At 41.2% G+C, this 24,087-nt stretch overlaps 2 protein-coding genes across 6 annotated transcripts in view; one reads left to right on the forward strand and one right to left on the reverse strand.

Moving 5' to 3' along the window:
* Nucleotides 1-24,087, reverse strand: part of LOC139774695 (uncharacterized) — a 192,825-nt gene that overhangs the window by 102,291 nt on the left and 66,447 nt on the right. For all 4 annotated transcript variants that reach the window (XM_071710127.1, XM_071710124.1, XM_071710126.1 and 1 more), the window contains one exon: nucleotides 20,151-20,247. In XM_071710127.1, the coding sequence (XP_071566228.1) occupies nucleotides 20,151-20,164 (14 nt within the window). In that variant the 5' untranslated portion in view covers nucleotides 20,165-20,247. The remainder of the gene's footprint in view (nucleotides 1-20,150; nucleotides 20,248-24,087) is intronic.
* The window catches only part of LOC139774688 (netrin-1), a 189,244-nt gene that overhangs the window by 96,519 nt on the left and 68,638 nt on the right, over nucleotides 1-24,087 (forward strand). The gene's annotated exons all lie outside the window — the stretch shown is intronic.

Raw genomic sequence — 24,087 nt, forward strand, 5'->3', positions numbered from 1 at the left:
ACACACACACACACACACACACACACACACACACACACATGCTTGCCTATCTTTTAATTCTTTCGTACGGGGCGACGTTGTGTAACAAGGTCTTCGTAGTGCTTGTAATCTTTCTTTTCCGTCGCCTTCGGTGCATTCGCGCCACACTTAAGACCCGCACGCCGCGCGTCGCACCAATGTCTCGTTATAACACCGGATCTACCAGGATTTTAACGAAGCCCCGGTATAAAATCCTATTGAAATTAAGTCCCGCTGCGCGTAGACTTAACAGCCGGGGCGAAACAGCGTTAACGCGGCTGCTACCTTCGTCATCGAGAAAGACAATTCGGCAATTACGGACTTTTCCGCGGAGATTTATTATCTCTTAAATTGCAGATTTTTTTTAGGTACTGGTTTTCTTCTTTTATAAGCACAGAGAAAAGCTCAGCCTGAAAGCCGATTAATTTTAAGCATATTAATTTAAAAGGAATAATAAAATATTAAAATTGACATTTTTTCGTGTTAACTCTTTTGTAGTTACACTATAGGACTGTGATAAAAATAATAATAAGACAATAAGTTAAATAATATGGATTGTAACTATAAGCTACTCGCAACAAATAAATGACTTAAAGAATAATGCAATTAGATCGTTATCAATAATAATCGATTCCGATATTACTGGATTTTATTCTCATTTATGCTGTCTTGACTCTTTGACCAACAAAGCTTAATAAACACGAACACAAGCATCTCACTAGAGATTGTGAGAAGACACAATTTGCCAGCAAAAAGATTTGCCGTTATCAGATTTGATTAATCAGATTAGAGCAATTAACGTGCTCGAAAATGGAGTCAGCAATCTCGGAGGTCTCGTACTAAAGGCATAACCTGACATAATCGCTTAAGGCTTACGAGAAACGCGCGTCCAATTAGAACTCGGATAAGATGCTTAGAGTAAACTTTCCTCGCGGGAGTCGCTCGTCTTAGATTTTCAGAAAAGATCAGCGTTTAGAGAGCTTACTGTGCTGAAACTTCGATTACGTCCGAGTAAACCGTTCCCAAAGGATACTCGATAAACATCCGTGAAAAATGAGCCAGTTGCGAAAAAGTGGCTAGAGCGTAAATGAGACAGGAACTAATTGATTTTGCGGGAAAAGAAGTGAACAATGAGAAACGAAGAAAAGACGTTCGTGTCGTCGATATCGTAAATTATAAATCGCATGTCGCACGATATATTGTTATTTCATTTTTATTTCATGTCACGTGACACTGACGCGCCATTCGTCAAATCGTTCATCCGATTGAAAGATTCTTGGAAATACATCACATACAGACAAACAGGAAACAAATATGTATTTATTAATTATTTTAAGCTCTTATATACAATATTCTCGTCATATATGTACCTTATATGTTATTAGAAGAGAGCGAGATGACAGACATATTTTTAACTTTACTTTTCGGGAAAATAAAAAATAGGAAATTTTTTATTTTATTTTTAATTATATTAAAAATATAAATACAATTTTTAATTACAATAAAAAATTTTAATTGTAATAAATATACAATATCCTCAGCATATGCTAATGTGGTTGTATTATTTTTTAGACTTTATTTGCGAGAATTTTCACAAAATTACTATGTTTACTTTCCCTGTTTTAAACGCCAAAAATATTCTTTCTGATGAATATCTCTTCTGATTAACGCAGTTAGAATATATCATTTTAGTTGCTGCTAAATTTAGCAGAACAAGCACTAATAAATTGATCAGTTACGCATATAAACTTCATGCATCGTCACAACGTGTGTAATTCTATTAAAGAACAATGCATCCATCCCCCTCTCTCACTTTCTCTGTCTCTCTCCCGTTCTCTCCATTTCTTCCGTTTTATTGCTCACCGTTAGAATCTTAGCAATTATCGCGAATATCACCGACGAGCTTTACGACATATAACCGAAGCGTCGCGCCCGCCCGCCGCAACCCTTTCATTTATTACCGTGCGCATTTGCATGCGAATGTACTCGCCAATGCGCAAACGAATAAAACTCGAATTTACTGTTCGATTAGCGTGTAACCGCGACGCGTCTGGTGACGAGCTTTCAACTTCGTATCTACGACTTTCAGACATATCACGTAAAAATATTTGTTGAAAAAACATGTACTTCGGGAATAAACAGTAATTGCGAATATTTCTCTAAACAAGTATCAACTACTTAAGATTTTAGATTTTTCGCGGCAATCTACTTTTTTTTTTAATTATGACACTAGAAATAAACAATATTATACATAATTTATTCTCGCGATATCTATCGAAACAAATTAATTTCTTGTACACCTTTACTTGTGTTTTACGAAATAAATTTATAAAATATGTTCTCTTTTTAATAAATTAATAAATCACTGGCAATCAACTACAAGTCTATTTTCGCTGGAAATATATATGAAATTAAGTAGTAGATTAAGTTACACGAACATTAGTTTATATCCTTACATCTAATGGTATTTTAAGAGTAAAATAGGTAATTACATTGGTTCTTTTAACACACTCTTGACAATTGTAATAATTATTTAAGAGTAATTTTCATTTCCCTGATTCTTTTTCATTTGACCTAGTCAGCTTAATGGAAAATGCATTTCAACTTGCACTGCTATGCGTGCGATGTGTCATTCGCATTACCGCTCGCGCTGCCCCGAATGAAAAAAAAGACGCGAGATAATTTCGCGCAAAAAGCATGTCGTCGTCAAAAGTAAACTGCGAGTTGCGCAACCGAGGGAGAGACAGACACAGAGCAACGCGCAACGGGGAGAAAAGACGGGAGGTCTCTCTTGATACACCTGGCAACAAGACATTCCGCTTAGATGTAACCTCCGCGGTGTATAACATCGACAAAACGAAGAGAATCAGCGTCGAGAAGAGAGCATGAGAGCGGCGATAGAAGGCGGTTACGCGGAGAACGAGGAGGGAGGGAATGAGAGAAAGGTAGCGAAGCGCGCACGGAGCGCGAGGAGCTAAGAGGCGCATTATGTGCAGCCGAGGTGCAGGTTGCAGACTCACCTTTGTTTGAACACGCAGTCAACCTCCTTCCTCTCTTCTCTCCCTTCCTCGTCTTCGTTCGCTCTCTCCTCCTTCACCTCCTTCTCGCTCTCTCTCTCTCTCTCTCTCTAGGCCCTCTTCCGCGGATACAAGCACGCTCGTGCGCTTATGCTCCGAAACGGATGTGTACGAGCGCGTGTTTATGCGCGGTGCACGCACCCCGAGGGTTATGCGCGATTTATGCGTGTGCGTGCGACGACGTTGGTGCACGCGGTGAAATTTATAAGCGTAGAACGCACACACATCTCTCCGTTGCAAGAGATATACTTTTATGTCCGAGGAGCGCCTCGCGAGCTACGGACGAGTATCGGCAGGTACTCGTTTTCTCTCTTTCTCTCTTTCTTTCTTTCTTGTCTGATGGAATCTTCACGATTTGTGTTTTGCTGATTCTCTTAGATTCAGTTCGTAAGCAGTTTCTCGCACTTGCCTCGGTAAGGTCAGAGCGTGATTCGAAAGCTTCATTCCTTCGGTAACTTCCGTTATAGAGTATAGAGATAGGTAGGAAATATATCCATCAAGACACTTTGACTTGTAAAATTATATGTTTAAATTTATGGATTAAGATATGTTAATCGAGAATAGACTATAGACTCTTAAGTAAGAGGTAAAAGCATCTAATCATCTAATCATCTAATTAATAGCAAAATAAGGATACTTTCCAATATCAAAAATCGAATCATAACTTATGTTAGTCACTCTTGTCAAAAAACTTCACCTCGAAGGTTCCTGGACGCCTTGATTGCGATGAAGTAGCAATCTTCCCATGCACGCGATGGTGCAATAACGTTTACCCGCGTTGTTGTTCGACTTACAGCTAAGAGGATGAGTTACGGTGGGATATTAATCCTACGCGTGAGAGGATAAAGAGATTTAAAGTCCACGGTAATAGCGCGCTCTTTCCTTCTTTTTTTTTTCTTTTTATCTCGCGCGAATTATGTGCTTGCGCAACGTCGCGTCGCGTCGGCGCACGTTCTAAAAGTTAACCCGCGAATGTCGTCGGGATTTCTCTCTTAAAAGGGAAACGTCGACACAATTGGTAAAACAGTGATCGGCGTAGTCGGCAAACCGGAATTTTCTCCTTGAAAGACAAGCACTTGTACCACCTATCGTCGCGTAAAACACACGCACGCGAGAAATTTCAGAATGCGACCGCGGGAACGTGTTTATTCGAGCGCATTACATAAATATCGCACGACAAGTGCGAGAGATTATTAATTGATATGAAACAAGAGCGGAATGGATGTCCGCTCGCGCGGTGATCGCTCTATCTCGCTCGAAATCACGGCTATAGGGACCGCTCGTCGCGACGGAGCGATTAATTAAATTAATCGACCAGAACTTGACAGTATATGTATTTCTGCGGTTCAAACGCGCGATCGTAATTCCGATTTTATTTGTCGCTCGTGTTTATCGTTTCTATAACGTTTATTACCTTTGCAACTGGTCGACGAATTCATATTTAATCTCCCTGAATCAGACATCGATGATCGTTGGAGTCGTGCCGTCAGACACAGTCATGCAAATGGTGACAATAAGATTAATAATGTGGAATTCACCTCTTTACAACGACCCCATTCGTTACGATATATTTTTTGCTACGCTGTAAGTCATTGACTAGCTTTTCTGTATCTGCTTTCAGTACTTTATAAAACATCCAGATTATATCTGGACTACATCTTAACTAAAAGGTTAAGTATTTTTAACTCGACATACGTTATTATTGCTAAATGAGAATTTATTCGTTAACGATCAAAGTTTCACGCGATAGAATTTCGACATAAAAACGTCATTCTTGTGGATATACACGTCTCTTATAAGAAGGCACTTTATACCTGATGCCTGCGCGGTTGCGTGGCATCAACATGACAGCCGCAACGCGTTTCGAAACGCGTTACGTGACACGAGCCAATCTTGCCACGCGATATGCTCCGCGCGCGGCTCAATTCAGCGCCCGAGTCGAGAGCACTTCGGCTACTGATACCAGCCACTTCGCTTCGTCATTAGCACCTACGATGAGGGGAGAAGAAAAAAAGAAGAGAGAAGACGAACGCGCTCCGGCGCGCGGCGGCCAGTCGTGTCCGGCAATCTTGATCTCCGCTTTCGCGCCTTCGCCAGCTGATGCACTTACCGTCTGCATCTCCGATGTGCTTACCGCGTTCCAAGTACGCGTAATTGCACGCATAATTTAAGGGCGCGGCGCACGGATATATGACTGCCGGGAAAGCATTGCAACGACCGAAGGATATACGCGCCTCACTCTCGAGAGGAAGAGAAGAGGGACACAAAGGAATACGAATGCACGGAAGGAGAACGAGGGAGAGACACGCGCAGAGATGTAGAGAAACACAAAGAGCTGCACGCGAGAACGCGCGAAAGGTGCGAGGAGCGAATCGGTGATGTAGTAGGAGACGAAGAAAAAGGAATGCGAACGCGGAGGTGATACGGTGACGAAGAGGACGGCGCGGCGGAGAGAACGGAGGATAACGAAGGAGTTAACGGGGAAAACGAACGCATACATCGCGAGATATAGAAAGGAGACGAAGAGGCGCGAGAAGTATGGGGAAAGGAGGACAAACGGTGGCTGCGAGGAAGAAAGAGAGACAGAGAGAGAGAAGGAAAAAAGGATGGGCACTTTAAGAAAACCGATCTGTCCATTCATCAGTGGACGATTAAATTGATAGCTCGCCACCACGCGAACGTCCGAGACCGTGGGCTCGTTTCTTGACGCCGCCGTCGGCTACAAAACCTTGTGTCCCGCAGTTTCTCTCTCTCTCTTTTCTCGTATACGCTTTTTCGCGCGTACGCGAGAGTTTTAAATCATTTCCGGAAAGAAAGAAAACGAAAAAAAAAAATACTTTCTTTCCCGACGTTTGTCGCCGAGCCAGCACGGCTGAGTTATCGCGACGGGAGCGAGTCGCGCGATAACTCGTGCGACCGAGTGCAACATCGGTGATGCAAACGGCGCTGTAAAGCCAGCGAGCGCGCTACATACATCAATCGGCCGCGAGACGTTGTTTTAATTTAGAAACAATTAAGGCGATGCAAATGCAAACGCACCCGCCGCTGCGTTAACCTCTTAATGGGTTTACTGCGCTACTCTCAATTTACGAGCGCTTAAACGTCCGATACTTTCGGTGCGAATGCGTCTCGTTTTAAGAGCCGGTTGTTTCGTGGAAACTGGTGCTGCCTTTTGTTAAGTGTTGTAAATACAACGTCGCGGAGTCGCTCACAACACAGATATTTAGTGCGAGTCTTAACTGAAAGTCGCTACAAATGCGTCTGTTACCGGAGACTAAAACTCTCACAGTCACCGAATTTGTTATCACACGCTTTGAATTTATCTATAATGTTTCGCCTTGAAGCTCATAAGGTTTAACGCGCTTTGAAACAGGATATATGCAGTATATGCACTCGCGTATAGTTCGTCGTTCTTCTTCTCATTCTTCTACAGCAATCTCATTCTTCTCTTCAACTCGAGCGCGACTAGTCTAAACTAGTTACGACCCTCGAAAGAGCTGTAAGTAAGAGAAGGAGGCTACGGTTTCCCTCCAAAAAACCTACTTAGGATCAATTAGCGCGGGGCACAAGTGGGCGAGACGAAAAAAAAAAAGGAAGGAATTCGAGAAAAAGCGACGTGAAACGGGGCCTCGGTCCCCATGAATGGAGACGTCATCGCTCGTAGTTCTGATTGGCCGTGCGTAGAGTGGCTGGAACACGAGACGTTGACGAGTGAAAAGGGACCTGGACGAGTCGAGGAGGTATACGGGATGGGGGCCTGCTGCTGCGGGACGACAGAAGGGAGAACCCGTAATAAATACATGGGAGGTGTAATGGGGCGAAACCTGATAGCCGAGCTCGCCGCGATGTCTGTGGTGTCGCGTGGCAAAGCGCTACGATGTCCGGAAAGTCGACGATTACTCGGTCGAGTATCGAGTTGTCGAATAGATTAGCGATTCCTGTGTACCATTCGTTTCGCGCGATTGAATCTTTTTTTTTTCTATGTGAAATTTTGCACAGTTTGACAAAGCTGTTTTTTTACTTCACAAAAAATTAATTGAAAAACTAACTCATTGTTGAAAGAGACATAAAGTATTTTTGTTTCGTTCCTGCATCAAAAAGTACCTAACATAACTTTGCATGAAAACAAAGTTCGGAAGATGGATATATACAGTATATAATTTAAATGTTTTAAACATTATATCGTACACGGAGAGAATTTTTTGTTATATTTTACCCTTAAATTCACTACAAACTTGGGACAACTTGGCAACCAAGGAATTTTTAAAATATACAAAGGACATTTTACAAACAACGTGATAAAAATTACCATGCAGATCGGTAAATATTGAAAAATTATTGAAATTTCCTAGATATATTTTAGTAAAATTAATCAAATATATTTTATATTTTAATGAAATAGATATTAATATTTCTTATTATGGTGGATATTAATCAGAATAGCTCACATAAAATTCTTGATGGTACATGTTGTCCCACAACTACCATGATTTCAGGGTAAATTTTAAGAGAAAATTCTCTCCGTGTAGAAGAGATTAAACGTTTAGATCAAATGTTTCATGTCTCTAAAGTTTTTTTTTTATAACGTCATAATTCCGTTTTTCAATATTTAATGATGACAATTTCTGTACGTCGAGAAGAGAAAAAAAATCTATAATTTGAACGCTAGACACTTAAGAAGGACTAGAATACCGAAGGAGTAGACTTAGCCGTCTCGGCTGACTTTCTCGATGCAAATTTACGCTACTCGATACGAGCGATCCGCTTCTGGCGTCGTAATCTCGCGCATTTACCTGTGTTTGAAGCGCGCTGACGAAGGACCGCGGAGAAGACCTCTTCAGCCGGTCGATCCCCGAGTATCTCAGACGAGCAGCACCGTCTCGAGAGTTAATGACACAGTCGGCTAAGCCCAAGTACTTTGGTTGGTGCGGTATCCATCATTCGAGAATGCATCCACGAGAAAGCGCGGATCGATAGCGGGAAGATCGACCGATTACAAATAATTGGCACCGATCCGGCTTTCTCTCTCTGTCTTTCTTTCTCCTTCTTTATGCAACGAAAGAAATCGACCAGCTCTTGATGTAATTGGCGGGTTGGCAACGGCATGAACGATCACGACGTATTTGGCGCGTAACCAAGGCTCCGAAAGGCTCAATTTGTTCAACCTCGATGAATGTCTGTCTACCGCCGCCGTTTAGGATGCAATAAGATTTATGACGCGAAGGGGACCAAATTGTGTTGTCGAACGTAGTGGAAATATTATGATTATTATCATTGATATAATTATTGCCTGCCAATTGACTACTCGCGATTAGACTGATTGAGCAAACATTGAGCAACATACCTCTTCTATGATCCAAGATACTATAATACTTAAAGAAACAATTTTTTTCGAAAATATTCATTTTTATCAGTCTTATTTATATGGATCAAATTCCATTATTTAATATTCATTATTTCGCGGGTGATTAACGGCGCAATGAATGAAATGTTGTTTCTATTAACGGGATTGTTTCAGAAATTCACAGACAGCAATCCATTTCCGGCCTTCTCGAGCTATCTTTTCTTTCTCTCTTTTCTCGCGGCATCGCATCTTACCGAAAAACGACTCCTCGTGAAAACAGTCGGCGGTGAATCTAGATTTATAGAGGGGCACTCGGAGACGAGGTGTTGGGTTTCAATTAAATATGATCGATGAGAAGAGACTCTTCCGTCGCGTCGGTTGGATTCTCTCGGGGATACCGAAGGACACAAGCGGGACGGAGCGAGCGATAAATATTTCCGTTGCTATTTGTTTGCACGATGCTGCGCGTATACTTTTCCACGTGTAGGTATTCGTGCCAGACTACGGTCAGCCCGAGACGTGTCTCTGCAGGCAGGCGCCGTAACGTGGGATGCGTCAAGGAGATTTAAACGACGCGTGCAGATCGCGGCGGCATGTTGCGATGTTTAGATTCAACGCTGATTTAATGTCGACACGTTCCCGCGCGCGAATACGCGATGCATATGCGCCTGCACCCCGGGTCTTCATCTTTCATTCACTGTAAATTCGCGGCACGAAACGCCGTTCGAGGAAAATGGAGCAAGCGCCTGATGATATTCCCCTGTTATTCCATGTGCCTGCGTAAACATGCATAATTTTTTACGTAGTGCTTTTACGCGAAATAACGCAAGATAACGTAATTAATCGTTTTCACCTTTCTGCAATATGTAAAAGCATACTTGAAGTTTTTTTGCCAGACTATCAGTCTCATCAAATGTTTTTTAAATGTCATACATCGAATATAAAATAAAAAAATGTGTATAATATAAAGTACCAACTTCGAAACTTCGTTCGAGTCTAGAAAAGCCGTAAAAAAAAGAAATTTTTGAAATTTTATAATTATTTCATAATATAAATTAGAATCTTGTGATTAAAAACTCAGATGTATGTATATATCCGATTTTTTTCTTCATAGAGGTTTAATTTATGATATTTTGCGGAATTGCAGATCATTTTATTACCGCGCTAGTACAAATGTCACAATAAAATAACAAAATGCAAAATGCTGAGCTTTATGCTCCCGATTCAGCGAATACGATTGTACGTAACAGTGTTTGTATGTCCATCCATTCTTTTTAATTTTTATTATTCCCGGAAGTTGATGGCGTACCCACAGGAGAAAGCCGACCACTTTTAATGCAGTGTTGAAACTGTTATCACAACGGTTATCACATAATTCCCAGAGTATTACGATTTCAGCGGAGTGCAAACTAAAACTCGAACTATACTGTTGCAACTTTCAAGAAGTAAATTAAGTTTACCGAGAGTGTTAATACATACTATATGATTATAACAGGAAAATTCATTCGTTTTTTTCACATGAAAAAAAAGTAATACCTACTCAAAATCCATACAGGAAAAAATTAAAATTTTTCATAAAATAATGATGAAATAACGCCGAATGACGAATATTATTATTGCTCCTTAATAAAAATTTAATTTGGCGATAATTACTATTTACGAAGAAAGTAATACAAAACGTTTCAAACTAAAATAACAAATTTAATATATCAAATACAATTTTATATATTTTAACGTTAAAAAGATAAAATTACAAAATAAATGGGAGAGAAGGAAAAAATAAATGTTTTCAGTCAAAATGCATTGTTTACAGCATTAGAATTCGAACTAATCTCATTTCCGAAAGTACTCCATACATCATCGAGATTGCGACGCGGGAGTTTAAATTGCGAAACTCCAATAAATCAAAAATTTCGAGCATAAGCGGAAACGTCAGGCTCGATTACGTTTAAAAATCGCTCGATATATTCCGCTCGGGAACGTTTACGACATAGACTCGCGCCTATGTCTCGCCTGTGTTTTGTGTGAAGAGGAGAATGTGTGACGATATCCAGATGCTCTCAGCTCGTAACTCTAACGACAACGAGATTAAAGCGAGACATTCCAAGGCGTCGCGTCACACGGCGTTGTGATAGTGCAATTAACACGGACATCGATTCGCGCCTCGTGCCGGGGAGAAGAAAAAAAGAAAAGAATTAAGAGGGAAAGAGAAAAAATGCACCGGTGATTTCGTGTGGGTGCGGCTGTCCCTCGGGGTACCACCTGCTGGCCGGCCATTCATAAAGCCCGCTATTATACGAGCGAATTCGCTCGTAAACGTGGACAAATGAGAGGCTAATCCGATATATCAATTGGCAGCTTCCAATAAATTCGATTATTAATCGGCCGTCCGGGACGCGCCGGCCGGAGAGGTAATGGGCCGCCGCGATAATTTATGAATCCTTATCGTCGCCGTGAGAATCCACTCGGAGCGCAGTTTGTCGTCGCGTTCACGGGTTAATTAGCGACATGGTGCAAAATTGCGCCGGACGCGAGAGATTAGGCGCCGCTTTTTGCTTCTCGCGAGACTAATGAACCACCGAAACCTGCTGGCTCATTGAGAACGCTTTCAACCGGCTGCGATAATCTGTTGTTCGAAAAGTTATGAGGCAAGATTATTTTCAATTTCCCTCGCATGTACAAAAAATTTATTTCGTCGTTTTTTAACGTTATAATTTATAAAAAAGAAAGCAATTGCAACTTTTTTGTTATTCAAATTAATGCAACTAAGAATTGTAATTAGAATTACAAATTGATCGTAATTTAAATAATTCGTTATTTTCTTTTAGCTTTGATTTTAGAAAGATGCAAAGTTTGTCGAAATATCTCATCATATAAAATAAATAACAACATATAATTAAAGCAATAAATTTAAAAAATTTAAAAACGTTTTGACCGAAAGAAGAAATTATATATAGGAAGCAGAAAAAATAGATAAGATCTTATAAAAGTACGTTGTACCGCTTAAGAGATCAGTGTTGCTAAAACTTTAATCTACAATAATTATTTCTTATGTGTAGGGTCCCAATGTTAAATGCCTTAATGGCCAATCTTATAATAGAAATGCGTACGGCTGAATAAAAATATCAGGTGTTAAATCGCCGGCGCTAAACCGGCAGTCATAAATTTCATGGGAAGACATGCCGCAGTAAAAAGCACAACGCGATCCCCCCGTTCCGCGTCCCAATTCCTTCGGCACGATGATCGGTGATAATTCATAACGATTCACGGTAGACGCGCGATAATGCTAGTTTGGCGCGGGACGTTTTCGAGAGGGGTGTTTACGTCGTCTGTTTCGCGCGGATGCTCGACAGCGGCGGGACGATCGATCATCACTTAATGAGTAACGAAGCAAGACGACGCGAGCGATGAGAAATGAAGTAATTAGCATTCCAAAGGGGAGCTTCCGTCCAAATCCCCTTCTTACGCGACGGCCAGAACTCCCCGGCCATCGAGAATCCCCCATCGAATTAAAGCGTTCGACAAAACGCGATATCTTCATTCACGCGGAAGTGCCGCGGACGTTGCTACAAGAAATTGAAATGTCCCCGCGGTGCAAAAACAGTCAGCGACATGCGAGATTAATTGATTGTACGTGGCGAAGGGATACGCCCGATATATGTATACGCGGTATATGAACGCGGGAGGAAGTGTAATTGCAGACGAAGCAAACGAGGCATGACAATATATCGCTTCCCACTCGAAGACGAGCCGGAAGCAATGCAAATGACACTTGTGCGTACTCGATTTGTATCATTCGGAACACTTGACAATTAATCGCTCGAGATGTTGCATTTGTCAAGCAATATACTCGTGAGTACTCTTCTGAGCTCTTGGAGTGGTGAAACTCTATGAAAAACAACAGAGAGCCATGTACGAAACAGCGATGTACATACGTATCTATTTGTCATCCTTCATGCACGAGGAGAAAGTCAAGTTTGCTTTTTTCAAAACGTGTCATCGTCGTAAATCATAATCAGCTCTAAAAAGGGCAGTCTGAATACTTTCTAAAATGTAAAGATCACTTAAGTGCCTTTTGCCTTACACATATATCTCTCTACAGCGGTACAAGTGTGCTTTTAGCAAGTTATAAATGAGGTGTGAATTTGGAGTTAAGAGCGAATCTCTGAAGTCGGATATATTTTACGGTACGACCTAGAAATCTTATTTAAAAAATAACGTAACGTAACGAATCAGCTATGTAAAGTGGCACTGATGTATCTACACGACAGGAAGCTTGCGTATTATTCAATGCCAGGAAGATTAACCCTCCAACACGTATCGCCAATTATCATCGACATCGGCGATGCCGACAACTCTAATTGCCGAACATGTTCGAGAGCCGTCGCCCGTTATCCGAGATTTATCGAGAGGCGCTCGATAAAACGCGCCGCACAAATTGGTTTTACCGCAACGCGCAACAATGTTGCCGCGAAAAGACAGTCCAGAATCATTTCTGAAATTGAATATCCGCTGGCGTCGCGAACAAGGCGGATAGAAAACAAGGGGGGAAAAGATCGACAGTCCTCGAGCGCGATAATCTCGACGAGAGATTTCCTGGCCTTCGGCGCGACGGCTTCGTCCTTCCTCCTCCCTAGGGACGAACGCGTCAATCGCTCGCCTGCGGAGGTACTTACGACCGATATATCTCGAATCGAATGGAGAATACGTGTTTCGCCTTCGCCCCGGGACCGATACCGAGCGCCGCGATCAGGATCGGAGCGATTCGCAGACACCGATAACTAACGAAGCTAAATTGTTAAAAAAAATTCCACGCGTATTTTGTTCTTTACTGGCTGACTAGCTTTTCTATCTAATCTTATCTTGAAAAGAGGCTTGTTTATTGTCTTAGTGTCAACAACGCCGACAATTATTCGAAATTTCTGTGATAAAACGGCAGGTCGCGGTCGTCTGGAAAATCGGGATTTTTCAAAAACCCAAGTATTTCTTAAGCGTCCCAAGCAAATAGATTTTGTTTGAGTAAAACATGCCATGGCTCAAAGAACTTATCAAAATGAAGCGAAAAGTAAACGGAGACAAATATCAACTCATTACAATTTGTTGAATTTGTAAATTGAAGTATTGGAAAACTCTGTTAATATTTGTCATTTCAACGAGAATATCTCTCCGTCGTGTTCGTATTGTTCGTACAGATTAAAGTTCTCCTTACGCTCCCATGATTAATTTACATTTTTGTTTAAAGATTTAATATTTACAAAATAAGAAAAATAGATTATATTAAAGAATAAATACTAATACTTTAGGGACACATGTTACAAGTGCAGATAACGAAAAGTCCAACTTCTAAAAAGATGCTACACAGTGTCCTATTTATTTCGTAATTATCGTAGCATATTTAAAATGCAGATAAATGACAATGTTCCGTAAATATTTATTTTACGATACTTAATTTCATGTTTACGGTTACTGTCTCTATGCGTCTCGTCCGCAAGATTCATAAGAAATATTAAAATTACCAAAGTTTTTTCTCCAATATTTAATTAAGAAGTTAAAAAAGAAGCCTACATGACATTAAAATATTGCCTGTTTCCGTTATACCATGTATAGGCGAATTGTGATACCTACAGGCTATATATTAAATTTGGTGACTAAACTTCGAGAAAGTGCAATAGCTCTGAACACAAATTACACGGAGCGCGCCGAGCTATTTAGACGCGAAACCATAATCATTAATAATCTCGCTCGTTCCTCGCTATCGGAATTGCAAAACAGTAATCTAAGACCTAAGTTTCTAAACTGCCGGGGCCAATATTCTTCCCAGAAAAACACCATGACGCTTAGTTGGTAGGACAGCAGCTTTTATGCAGATGTGCGCTACGCTCATCAATCTGCGGGCAATGCGCAGGGTATCTGGGAATGCCCACGCGTCTTTTTTTTATCTACGAAGACTCTCTAACACGCATTTCGACTTTATCTTAACGAAAATGTCGAGAGGCCAATCATTTCTCACACGATTATTCACAGGTTAATTTATTACACATGGCTTTTCGCAATTCAAAAGACAATATCCTAAGCCTTAATCTTAACGGAATCGAGAAGATACATTCATTATTATCATTCATTCATGTTACACTATATTTTGAAATATATTAAATAGAATAAAATTCTTTCCATTTTTATAAATTTGACGAGCGAATATTTTATTAATACTGGATCTCTAGACATGGCAGTTGCGATTCAGTATGAAATTAAAAAAATACAATTGCGACAATTGTATAATGATTAATTCGGAATTCACTTTTCATTCGACACATCGTATATCTATATCAGTACGTGAATCTGCTGGGATTGATTAAATTGCGAACGATTTGCATTCGAAAATGACACGTTGGCCAGACTCAATCTAGAATGTCCGTAATGACGTCCTCGACGCGTTCCTCGGGATAACTTTTCACGCGCGAGAAGGGAGAGCGGGCCAAGAAATAGAAGAGAAACCAGACGAGAGTATTCTCGGGACCAATTACCCGCGACGTATCGCGCGGCGGGGTTCCCGGCGTTCGCCCACCTTTTATCCGGTCTGCCTGCTCCTACGTGATTTCCCTGCTCGTCTCTAGAATTTCAACCGCCGCACGTAGCTAACCGTACGTCGGCATGGCGCTACCCCGTTGCGAGAATCGAATTTGTGATTCCGCGCCGCGACGCAACTTTTCCCGCGCGGTCCTTCCGCCCCACCCGTTCGTCGCGTCGCGTCGTCGGGCTGACGCGCGTTACGAGAGCTCACAACTCGCGCCGAGGACGCGTTCTGCAACTCGATTTTGCCGGGAACAGGGTCGGAATAATTTTTCCATGGCAACTTGGCCGCGCACCACCCCCGCAAATATCGGCCGTGCAGACGGGCGGTCGTGTTATCTGCGAAATATCGGCACGTAACGAGAACGGCGGCGCGCGAAAAACGGAAAGTTACGTCGTGTGATCGACCGTGGTAAATTCGTATATTCTGACGCCGGAGGCACCGCGAGTCACGGCGTTTTCTGTCGAGATTTCCCATTTTTTACGGTACAGACATGTACGTGTCGGGACAACACTCCTCTATATTTATAGATACGCACGACAGTCTCACAAGAACTGTTTATCACTGCGAAATTAAATGGCACAAACATTTAATTGCATTTTATTGATATTTAAAAAATGACTAACTATCTAATTAGAAATAATTAGAAATATACGGAATGTTTTTGTACGATTTGAAGTATTTAAAAAAAAAATTTAAATTATATTTGGTTGTCAACTAACTTTCATGATGTACGACAATTATTCTTTAGAAACCCCTGACTTATATTACTACGTATGTTACTTTATCCTTGCGACCGAATTGTTTCGGCAGAATTGATAAATAATTTTGTAATCCCTTTTTGATCCTACTAGAGTTATTAGGTACGACGCATTTATTGCATCGACAGAGAACACCGTTCTCCTGGGCAATTGAAGAAAACATTCGTAATCGATCCATTGCTTTCGATTTACGAAAACGTGGTGATCTGGGTGGCACGTAGGAAAGAAAGGAGCGACACGAGGGTCGTTGCACACGAGGGAACCTTTAAGGCCATTGAACCAGAGCTCAGAGGAACGGAGACCGCATCGAGCTTGCAATTGTTCGATTGCATCCCGACATTCCCGACGCGTGCTCTCTCGCGAGCGCTGGCCTTAATTTGACGCTCGTTCGCGATGACTCACTTTCTCGCGCGCGCCAGACGAATATTATTATACTAATCGGCATCCGCAACCTTTCTCGGGCAACCCGTCCAGGCATTGGCCTTTTCCGCTGCGGAGCTCATCGAATGTCCGCGTCGAGAGCGAAGCCGGAACGAGTAATCGGACGGTTCACGCAGAGGCCGTATCTATGGCTATATTTAATATTTATCCTCGAAATAGAGCTATAGAATCGCGCCTCCGTGTAATTCTATAATAATCATCTTGCTAATATTATGCTAATCTGAAATCAACCGTTTCATACATTCGTATAGCTGTATGCGCTGTTCGCACGCATTTTAGTGTTAATCCATGAAAATGTCGTATTTGTATAATAAATGTAGAATTAGTTACGCTACGCTGGAACATAATTGAATAAAACCGAGATATATGGTATCATTTGCATAAGATCTCACGAGCTCATAGCATATAATAAATGATGTTTGTTGAACGGTGGTAAACACTCACACGAAGCATCGAAAAGGTTAAAATTAAAATATTATGCTTTTTAGCACTCTCCCTATTGGTAAAATATTTATAATCGGATAAAATCATTAGTAAAATTTAAAAAATGCATAATTCTAATGAGAATCATATAGAATCTTATATAGAAGAAAGGAATCCCTTACAGAAATTTAATACTATAAGTGATTATTTGGCTAGTGATTAATTACTTATATTGAGTAAGCATTGTTTCTAATGCTTTTAATACTCAAAATAAGCAATTAATCACTAACCAAATAATCACTTACAGTATTAAATTTCTGTAATGGATTATGCAAAGAAATTAAGAAAAAGATATTGAAGAAAAAAAATATTGACGATACCCGAAACTATAATTTACGTTACCGTGACCATTGAACTTTAATTCCATACGAGAATCGGAAATGTTTGTAAAAACGTTCAACTGATACCTCGCTTCGAAGTTGCGATAAGGGAAGGTTAATGATGACAGCGAACGAAGGGAAGTCCGGTGGAAAAAGAAACGTAGGAAAAGGGGTGTGCACGGATCTTCCTGATGTTTTCGCGGTTTTTATACGTTGTTCACTCCCCGTCGTTACCTATCTCACGAGCGAGCGTTTGTGCAATAGCAGTTAACGACCGCGTTATCTCGAGATCGCCAATTTGTGCACGGCACAGTCTTTGAGTAACAAGGGGCCTAAGCAACGCGGCGTGAAAGAATATCGGATAGAAATGTCGTTCCCGATAAATGTCAAGCATAAACGACAGCCTTAGGCAAGCCGTCTTATATCCCTCTTGCATCATTCCGCTCTCCTCATCGTCATCTAACTTCGCGCATCGCGAAATCACTCAGAAATTTATTCGCGTGTGCATAATTGCGGTCCCGCCAATCTCTCGCGATTAAGCTAATCCGCGAGAGGAGACGTCGTCTGTTAATTTCCGGAACAAATCCTCGTCAAAATCCCGACAGGCAATCGAACGCGATAAGTTAATCACGGTATATCGTAAAAATAAACTTTTTCAGTGGCATCATCATACGTAATTTAATTTTGTCAATAAGGAACACGATTGAAACGCGATTTATCGCGATAAATTGCAAGCATTATCCGATTTCTACATTTCAACCACGTTACAAGTGGCTTTGAATGAATCGTAACGATCATTGTGACCGTTCTTAATCGAGCGTACTAATTGAACGTCTCCGCGCGAGAAATGGGATTTACGAGGATTTTATGGCCGGAATAAAACGAGCTCTCCATTTCACGGGAAAATCGCGTTCTCCACCTGCGAAAACGCATCGCCGCGACCGCGTTACTTCAAATGCATCTCTTGTAGCGGGAGAACTGGTCGAGGGGAGTGGGGGGGGGGGCGGGAGGAGGGGGAGAGCTCCGTCCGGTATCCGGCAAGAGTTATCACAAACAGAGCTCGCTTCGGGGCAACTTTGCACGAGCACGCATTCTCATGCTTCAGTGCTCGCTTGCGCTATCAAGTCGGTCGGAAACGCAGATTAAAGCGGACTATAGAATATGTGCAAATCCTAACAGTAAATTCGCGCGCACGTGCTCGCACAATGAGATGCGTGTAAACACAATGAGGGAAATCTATCGTTAATTTGGATACGAGAGTCTTCGAGTCCCCGCGACTGTTCGTTACCAAAGTTCGCTAATGCAATTTGCCGGTATATCGAATGAAATGGAATCTCGCTATTCCGGCGGCATTAATCGATATCACGTGACACTAATAAGCCTTTGCATACGATACGTTCAATAAATATTTGAATTAAAAATGGTAATATCGCATGATATAACTGGATATTCTGCGAAAACGATCGTGTTCAACGTAAACAATTATGAGTTTTCTAATATATAAAACATATTTGTATGCAATATTCAAATATTTATATAAAATTCTGATGCTTGATAACTTATTCTCGTAAAATATATTATATCTTTTGTCATGAATATTGAGTTGCAGCTAAATGATGGCATTTAAATAGCATTCCATGTATTACATATCTTTTTTTTTAATCTATTCCACGAAGTATTTATACAATGTAAACTCTAGTAAAATCTTAATTAATGTTTTCTCGCTATCTATCTATGTTGTTTAACTAAATAAGCTGGTATCACTTTCGTATGATATGTGAATTACAATCATGATTATAATTACAGAAAAAGAAGCAGTTGTTCACGAATGTTGAATAATATATGAAACGTGTCTTTAAATTCGTGGAAAAATTATGAAGCTCAGCCGAGATATTACTTCGCCACTTTGCAGTGCCGCACGTAAAAGACTCATTATACACTGCAGTCCTGCATTTAGGACGTAACGAGGAGTGGTATCTTCGCCAGTCTTCGCGTCCTGTACAACGCGTACAATGGTGCGCGTACGAAAGAGACGGGAGATACACGCTCGCTCGCGCGTGCATGTGCCATGCGTGCGAGCGTGCGGAAAGCGCCGAGCGCATATAATGTGTCGGAATCGCGCGGCCATACGCGGCAGCCAGCGGGGTTCTCCTCACGCAAGCCTGTTTACATAAGTCCGACCTGGGCTCCGGGCGTCGTCGTCGTCGTCGTCGTCGTCGTCGTTCTCTATACACATCTCCGCGCGGCCACAGGTGGGCATCTCTCACATATGCGCGCACGTTTCACGCACCGTGTCCCGTTTACGTAGGTACGCCGAAGAGCGAACCGGAGAACCTGTTCCCCCCGGGGTCCACCCAGGTATGTGTGTATCTCGCGGGGGTCATCTGCGGAGTGCGCGCGCGCGCTCTCGACAGCGGAGGACACTCGAAAAGCTGGGAGGGGAGGGACGACGCGACGACGACGACGACGACGACGACGCTCTAGTGAGAGAGAATGCGGAGGACAAGAGTAGGTATGCGCGATACGACACTGAATTATCCTTGCTCTCTCGAGCTGGGACTCTTCGATGGGACTGATAATGGAACACTGTGTGCGAAAGCTTACACGGAGAAAGTTTAACACTTTAACATTCTCACCGTGGATGGGCATCTGTACCATTTATTCTTTAAAAATGACGAGTCATGATTTATTTTATTATTTGTTACATATATTATTATCATATGTTGCGAGGTAATGTCCGCTATAAAAACGAGCACTCGTCATGTACGAATTCATGAAGATAAAAATAAAGTTGATTTCGAAGATGGAAAGTCTTCGAGTCGGCTCAAAAAGAAGCGAGATCTCTCCAAGTGGTTTGTTCGGATAACAATCTTGTCGCGGTCGTATGAAATATTCACGAATCCCGGATCTCCGCGAAGGAAGGAAAGTGCCGGGGGAACGAAGGGAAACACGGCGCCACTTCAATCTTGACGTGGCTTTTTAAAACGCATGTCCAACGGGAAACGAGCCGCTACGAGAACTCGAGGACTCTCCAGCTGACCACTACAGACATCCATCAGCCCCTCTGGTGGGCGACGGCAATGTCTCCAGTAAATCCAAAGTTTTGTGTGAGTTGGAGCAAACAGAAGGACTTACTTTATGTAGCACATGCACCTAACTCGACGGCCACCGTACGGGACGATTGTTCGAGTATTTACATCTTCGTGTAAAGAAAACCTCGACGAGGGTGGACCTAAAATTAGAAGAAGGTGCTTCGTTAGTAAGGTCGACAGGGATGACGAATGAAGGTCTACAGAAATCCAAAAAAAAGTTATTATCTTTTAAGAATTAACTGTAGAGCTGATACACACATATTAGCTTGATAACAATCTATCTATTGTCATATTTAACGATTGTTAATTATAATTTTTTTAATTTGTATTATTTATTCTATAATATATTATGCCATTTAAAGACTCTTTTGTATAACAAAACTATTATAAAATTTGAAATTTTTAATAGTTTTGAAGGAAGTTAGTATTCCAAGTCACAATTCTTTTGCGCCAAGCCATTAAATCATTACCTAATTATGGCGAATTTATACAGTTCTCTTCATGCATCCCGTAAGGACTCGTTCTATTTTGAATTTGTCCAACAAAACAGAGAGAAAAGTCGCAGTTTAGTTTTAAAGTACACCGTGCCCTCGAGAACGCACGCAAAAACAGAAAACTCGTGGCAAATTCGCGTGTCTTATACTACAAGTTTTAGATAGGTTTCGTTCGAGGGTGAACAGTTCGAAATACTTTTCAAGCAGTTTATCCCGCCAGACGGTTCGCAAGGATTTGCGAGTTGCCTTTGTTTTACCGAAGATAGCAGACACGAAACTTTCGCGAAATATCTTCTTTTTCGCAGTCAACGGTGATCGTGGTGTCGTAATCTTTTTTCACGGATTTGCATTGTCCCGATTCACTGCATGTTACGCAGAGCTAAACGTAGCTGTTACGATTCTAAAATCTCCAAACTAAAAGTTTGTTGTTAAACTTATCAGTGGTCGAAAAGTACTTAAAAACGTTTAATACTAAAAACACATTCGTGCAATATATTTGCATTACAAATCGTTATTGTAAAAAACTTTTTAATATGGTTAGCATATTAGACAATAGTTGAACATAAATTGTTATTTTTATATTTTTGTCTTAATGTTAATTTCATCGTGATATTTCCTATACTCATCTCAGTAAAAACATCACGTATAATAAATTTGATGTTTATAACTGTTTTCTGTTGTATCTCCAAACAGTATCATTGATGTTATAATGAATTGTCTTAAAAAAATATTTATTTATGGAATGCCTCGGCACGAGAATTAATTAGAAATGCTAATTAGTTTAAGTTAACCTGCAGTTTAGTTTAGATTAGTTCAGATAAGCAGTAAAGCCGCGCCATGATACCAAAAAAAAAGTATAATCGCGAGGGACATTAGGGACATTCCCCAGCTTAAAATAGATGATTTCGATGGAACCAGATAAATCGGCGGGGTGCAAGCTGCCGCCGCGGCAAACGGATCTCATTAATGTTACGAGCCGTGGCGCGTTCACGGAGTGGCTTTGAGATGGACCATCTCTAAGGATACGCGGCATTATAGCCCCAAGTGTGTACATACGTATATATACGCGGCATTTAAACTAGACCAGAGCGCTACGGCCGTCCATCTTTTACGAGCGCTTTATCTCGGCAGGCTTCACGACCCGACACCACATTACGCGCGCTACATCCAGACTTTACAGCACCGTTCGCCCCGTCGTCGTGTCGTTTTACGAGGTCCTCCATGCTCGATGATCTCTCTCCTACAGATTCTCTCTCGTACAGCTTCTCACCTACGCCTCGTCGCAGGTGGTCCATCCCGTTGCGCGGTCGAGAAAATTCCGGGATTCGATTGTTTAGAAAACGCTTTATCTCTCCGCAAGCCCACCGAGATCGCACTCGCGCGTCGTTCGCGCGTATACATATTTCAAAGAAGATTAAATCCTCTTTATCTCTTCTCCATTGGCTTGGCACACGCATCTCTTCAATATTTTGGATAACTTAATGCACGAATACTTTATTATTATTCAACGAGCAGCCTTATCGAGAGGAATCGATCGTCATCGAATTCATCCATCTTTTTCACGGCTACGATGGTTTACGCTGTCATAGATTCCAGCCGCGTCCGCGTGCGAAGTTTCGGATCGAAACGCAGCACGTACAACACCGGGAGGGATCGCGAGAGGATCGGCGGCGCGGCGGTTCAATCAACCTTGTGTACACGAAGGGATAACAATTTGCTGACGCGCACGTGTCGTCTGAAGAAGGAGGGACCAACGGGATGGCGGAGAGGGACCGAGAACCGGTTTGAGTTATGAATGCGAATTTCTTTCGCGAGCTGCCTGATTACGGGGGTGGAAGCGAAAAAAAAATGAGAAAAGAAAAACGGGGCGAGTCGTGGGGCACGACGACGCCGGGTTTTCATCGTGACGCGAATACGTGAGTCCGCTCGCTCGCCGAAAGCATGTCTCGAATAGGACCCGCGAGCTTCTCTCGTCGCGCGCGTTTAAGACTCGAGATCGGACTGATCATGGATAAAAAAAAAGGATCTAATTTATACCAATAAAATATAAAATGCGATAAAACTATTTCATATTCCTTCCACTGAATATATCCTGAAAGGATGTTTGTGGCTTGTAAAATTTCGAGACAACGTTCAGAAAGTATCATACGTTTTCGTGTTTATCTAATTTTGAAAGTTTGAAAGAAATGGGAAATTTTATTTCACTATTTATGAAAATCTTTGAATTATTTAAAATATGAAAGCGCTAATTTCTAAAAAATATCTATAACTTTATTCGATTTTTTATCATGTGGCAATCAAGAATAAAGAAAAAATTAATTGGATATCTCTTATTTTACTCATCTCATACGCACTCAGAGCTTATATGATTTATAAATAATTTTCAAAAGGTGATACTGTAAAATTATTCTAGAATTGAGAAAGAATTCAATTTTGCGAAAAAAATGAATGCTTTATTAATCAATTTTCCTAAAGTAGCGAATATTATTCAAATCTACCTCGATTAAAGTCTCATTCACCAAGAACGTGTCAAAATTAGTTATGTCTTCGACCCTTTGTTGTTCATTACACTTTCTTCAGTAACTTTTGATGAATGTAATTAAGTTAAAAGAGGCTCGCAACTTGCGAGTCGCAAGCCTTATTTCCATAAGTTTACATATAAAGATATAATTGTACGACACGAGATGGCAATATAATAATCAAGAAAACTTGAGTTGTTAGAATTTCTGCACATTGTAAGCAATTTACGACAACAACTTGTAACTAACTCTAAAATGCAAGTTTACAATTATTAAAGTTAATGCGGAAAGTGATGCGCAATATACTCCTCTTTATATGACACAAATTGATTGTGTAATTAATATGACTTTAATTCAAATCTCATTTAAAAAAAAAAGCTTTATTTTTTTCCAATCGGCGTAGAATTTCTTAGCGTTTGTGAACTTCAACTAAATCCTTGGATAAAGTCAATATTCACACCAACGCTTTTATTCCCAGTGTAAAATTTTTCTCCGCAATTAGATTTCTTTGAAAAAAAAAATTTACCGGAAGAAATATTGTCTCCACAAAGGATCTATTTCTGAATTATTTTTCGGTAGGTCTAGAACGCCCTATAGGTACAGCTCGATAACGCCGTTTAATCCCGACAAATTCACTCGCGAGCGTGACCGCTGCGCATTCTATGTGTCAAAGGGCGGTAGATTATTTTTCCATCGCTCCTATCATGTGTCGAGTCGCGCGAGTCGATATCGCTCGATCATTCATTTATGAAGGCGGCCGGCGAATAACGGGGCAATTCCATGGGATCTCATGGTGATTGCTTTATTCAATAACCAATCTACGGCACGGCCGTCACGCCACGGGAAATTTTCGCGAAACTCGGCTGCCAAATGAGCCGTGAATCCTCCAGGATATAGCAGAGCGGGGTGTTCCTTCTGAATTGCTATACGCAGCTTCATCGATCGGAAGAAAAGTTTATCTGCGAAA

The sequence above is a fragment of the Temnothorax nylanderi genome, unplaced genomic scaffold, assembly GCF_030848795.1.
Source record: "Temnothorax nylanderi isolate EJ_2023f unplaced genomic scaffold, tnyl_v1.0 TNYL_tig0085_pilon, whole genome shotgun sequence".
In the NCBI taxonomy this organism is placed as follows: domain Eukaryota; kingdom Metazoa; phylum Arthropoda; class Insecta; order Hymenoptera; family Formicidae; genus Temnothorax; species Temnothorax nylanderi.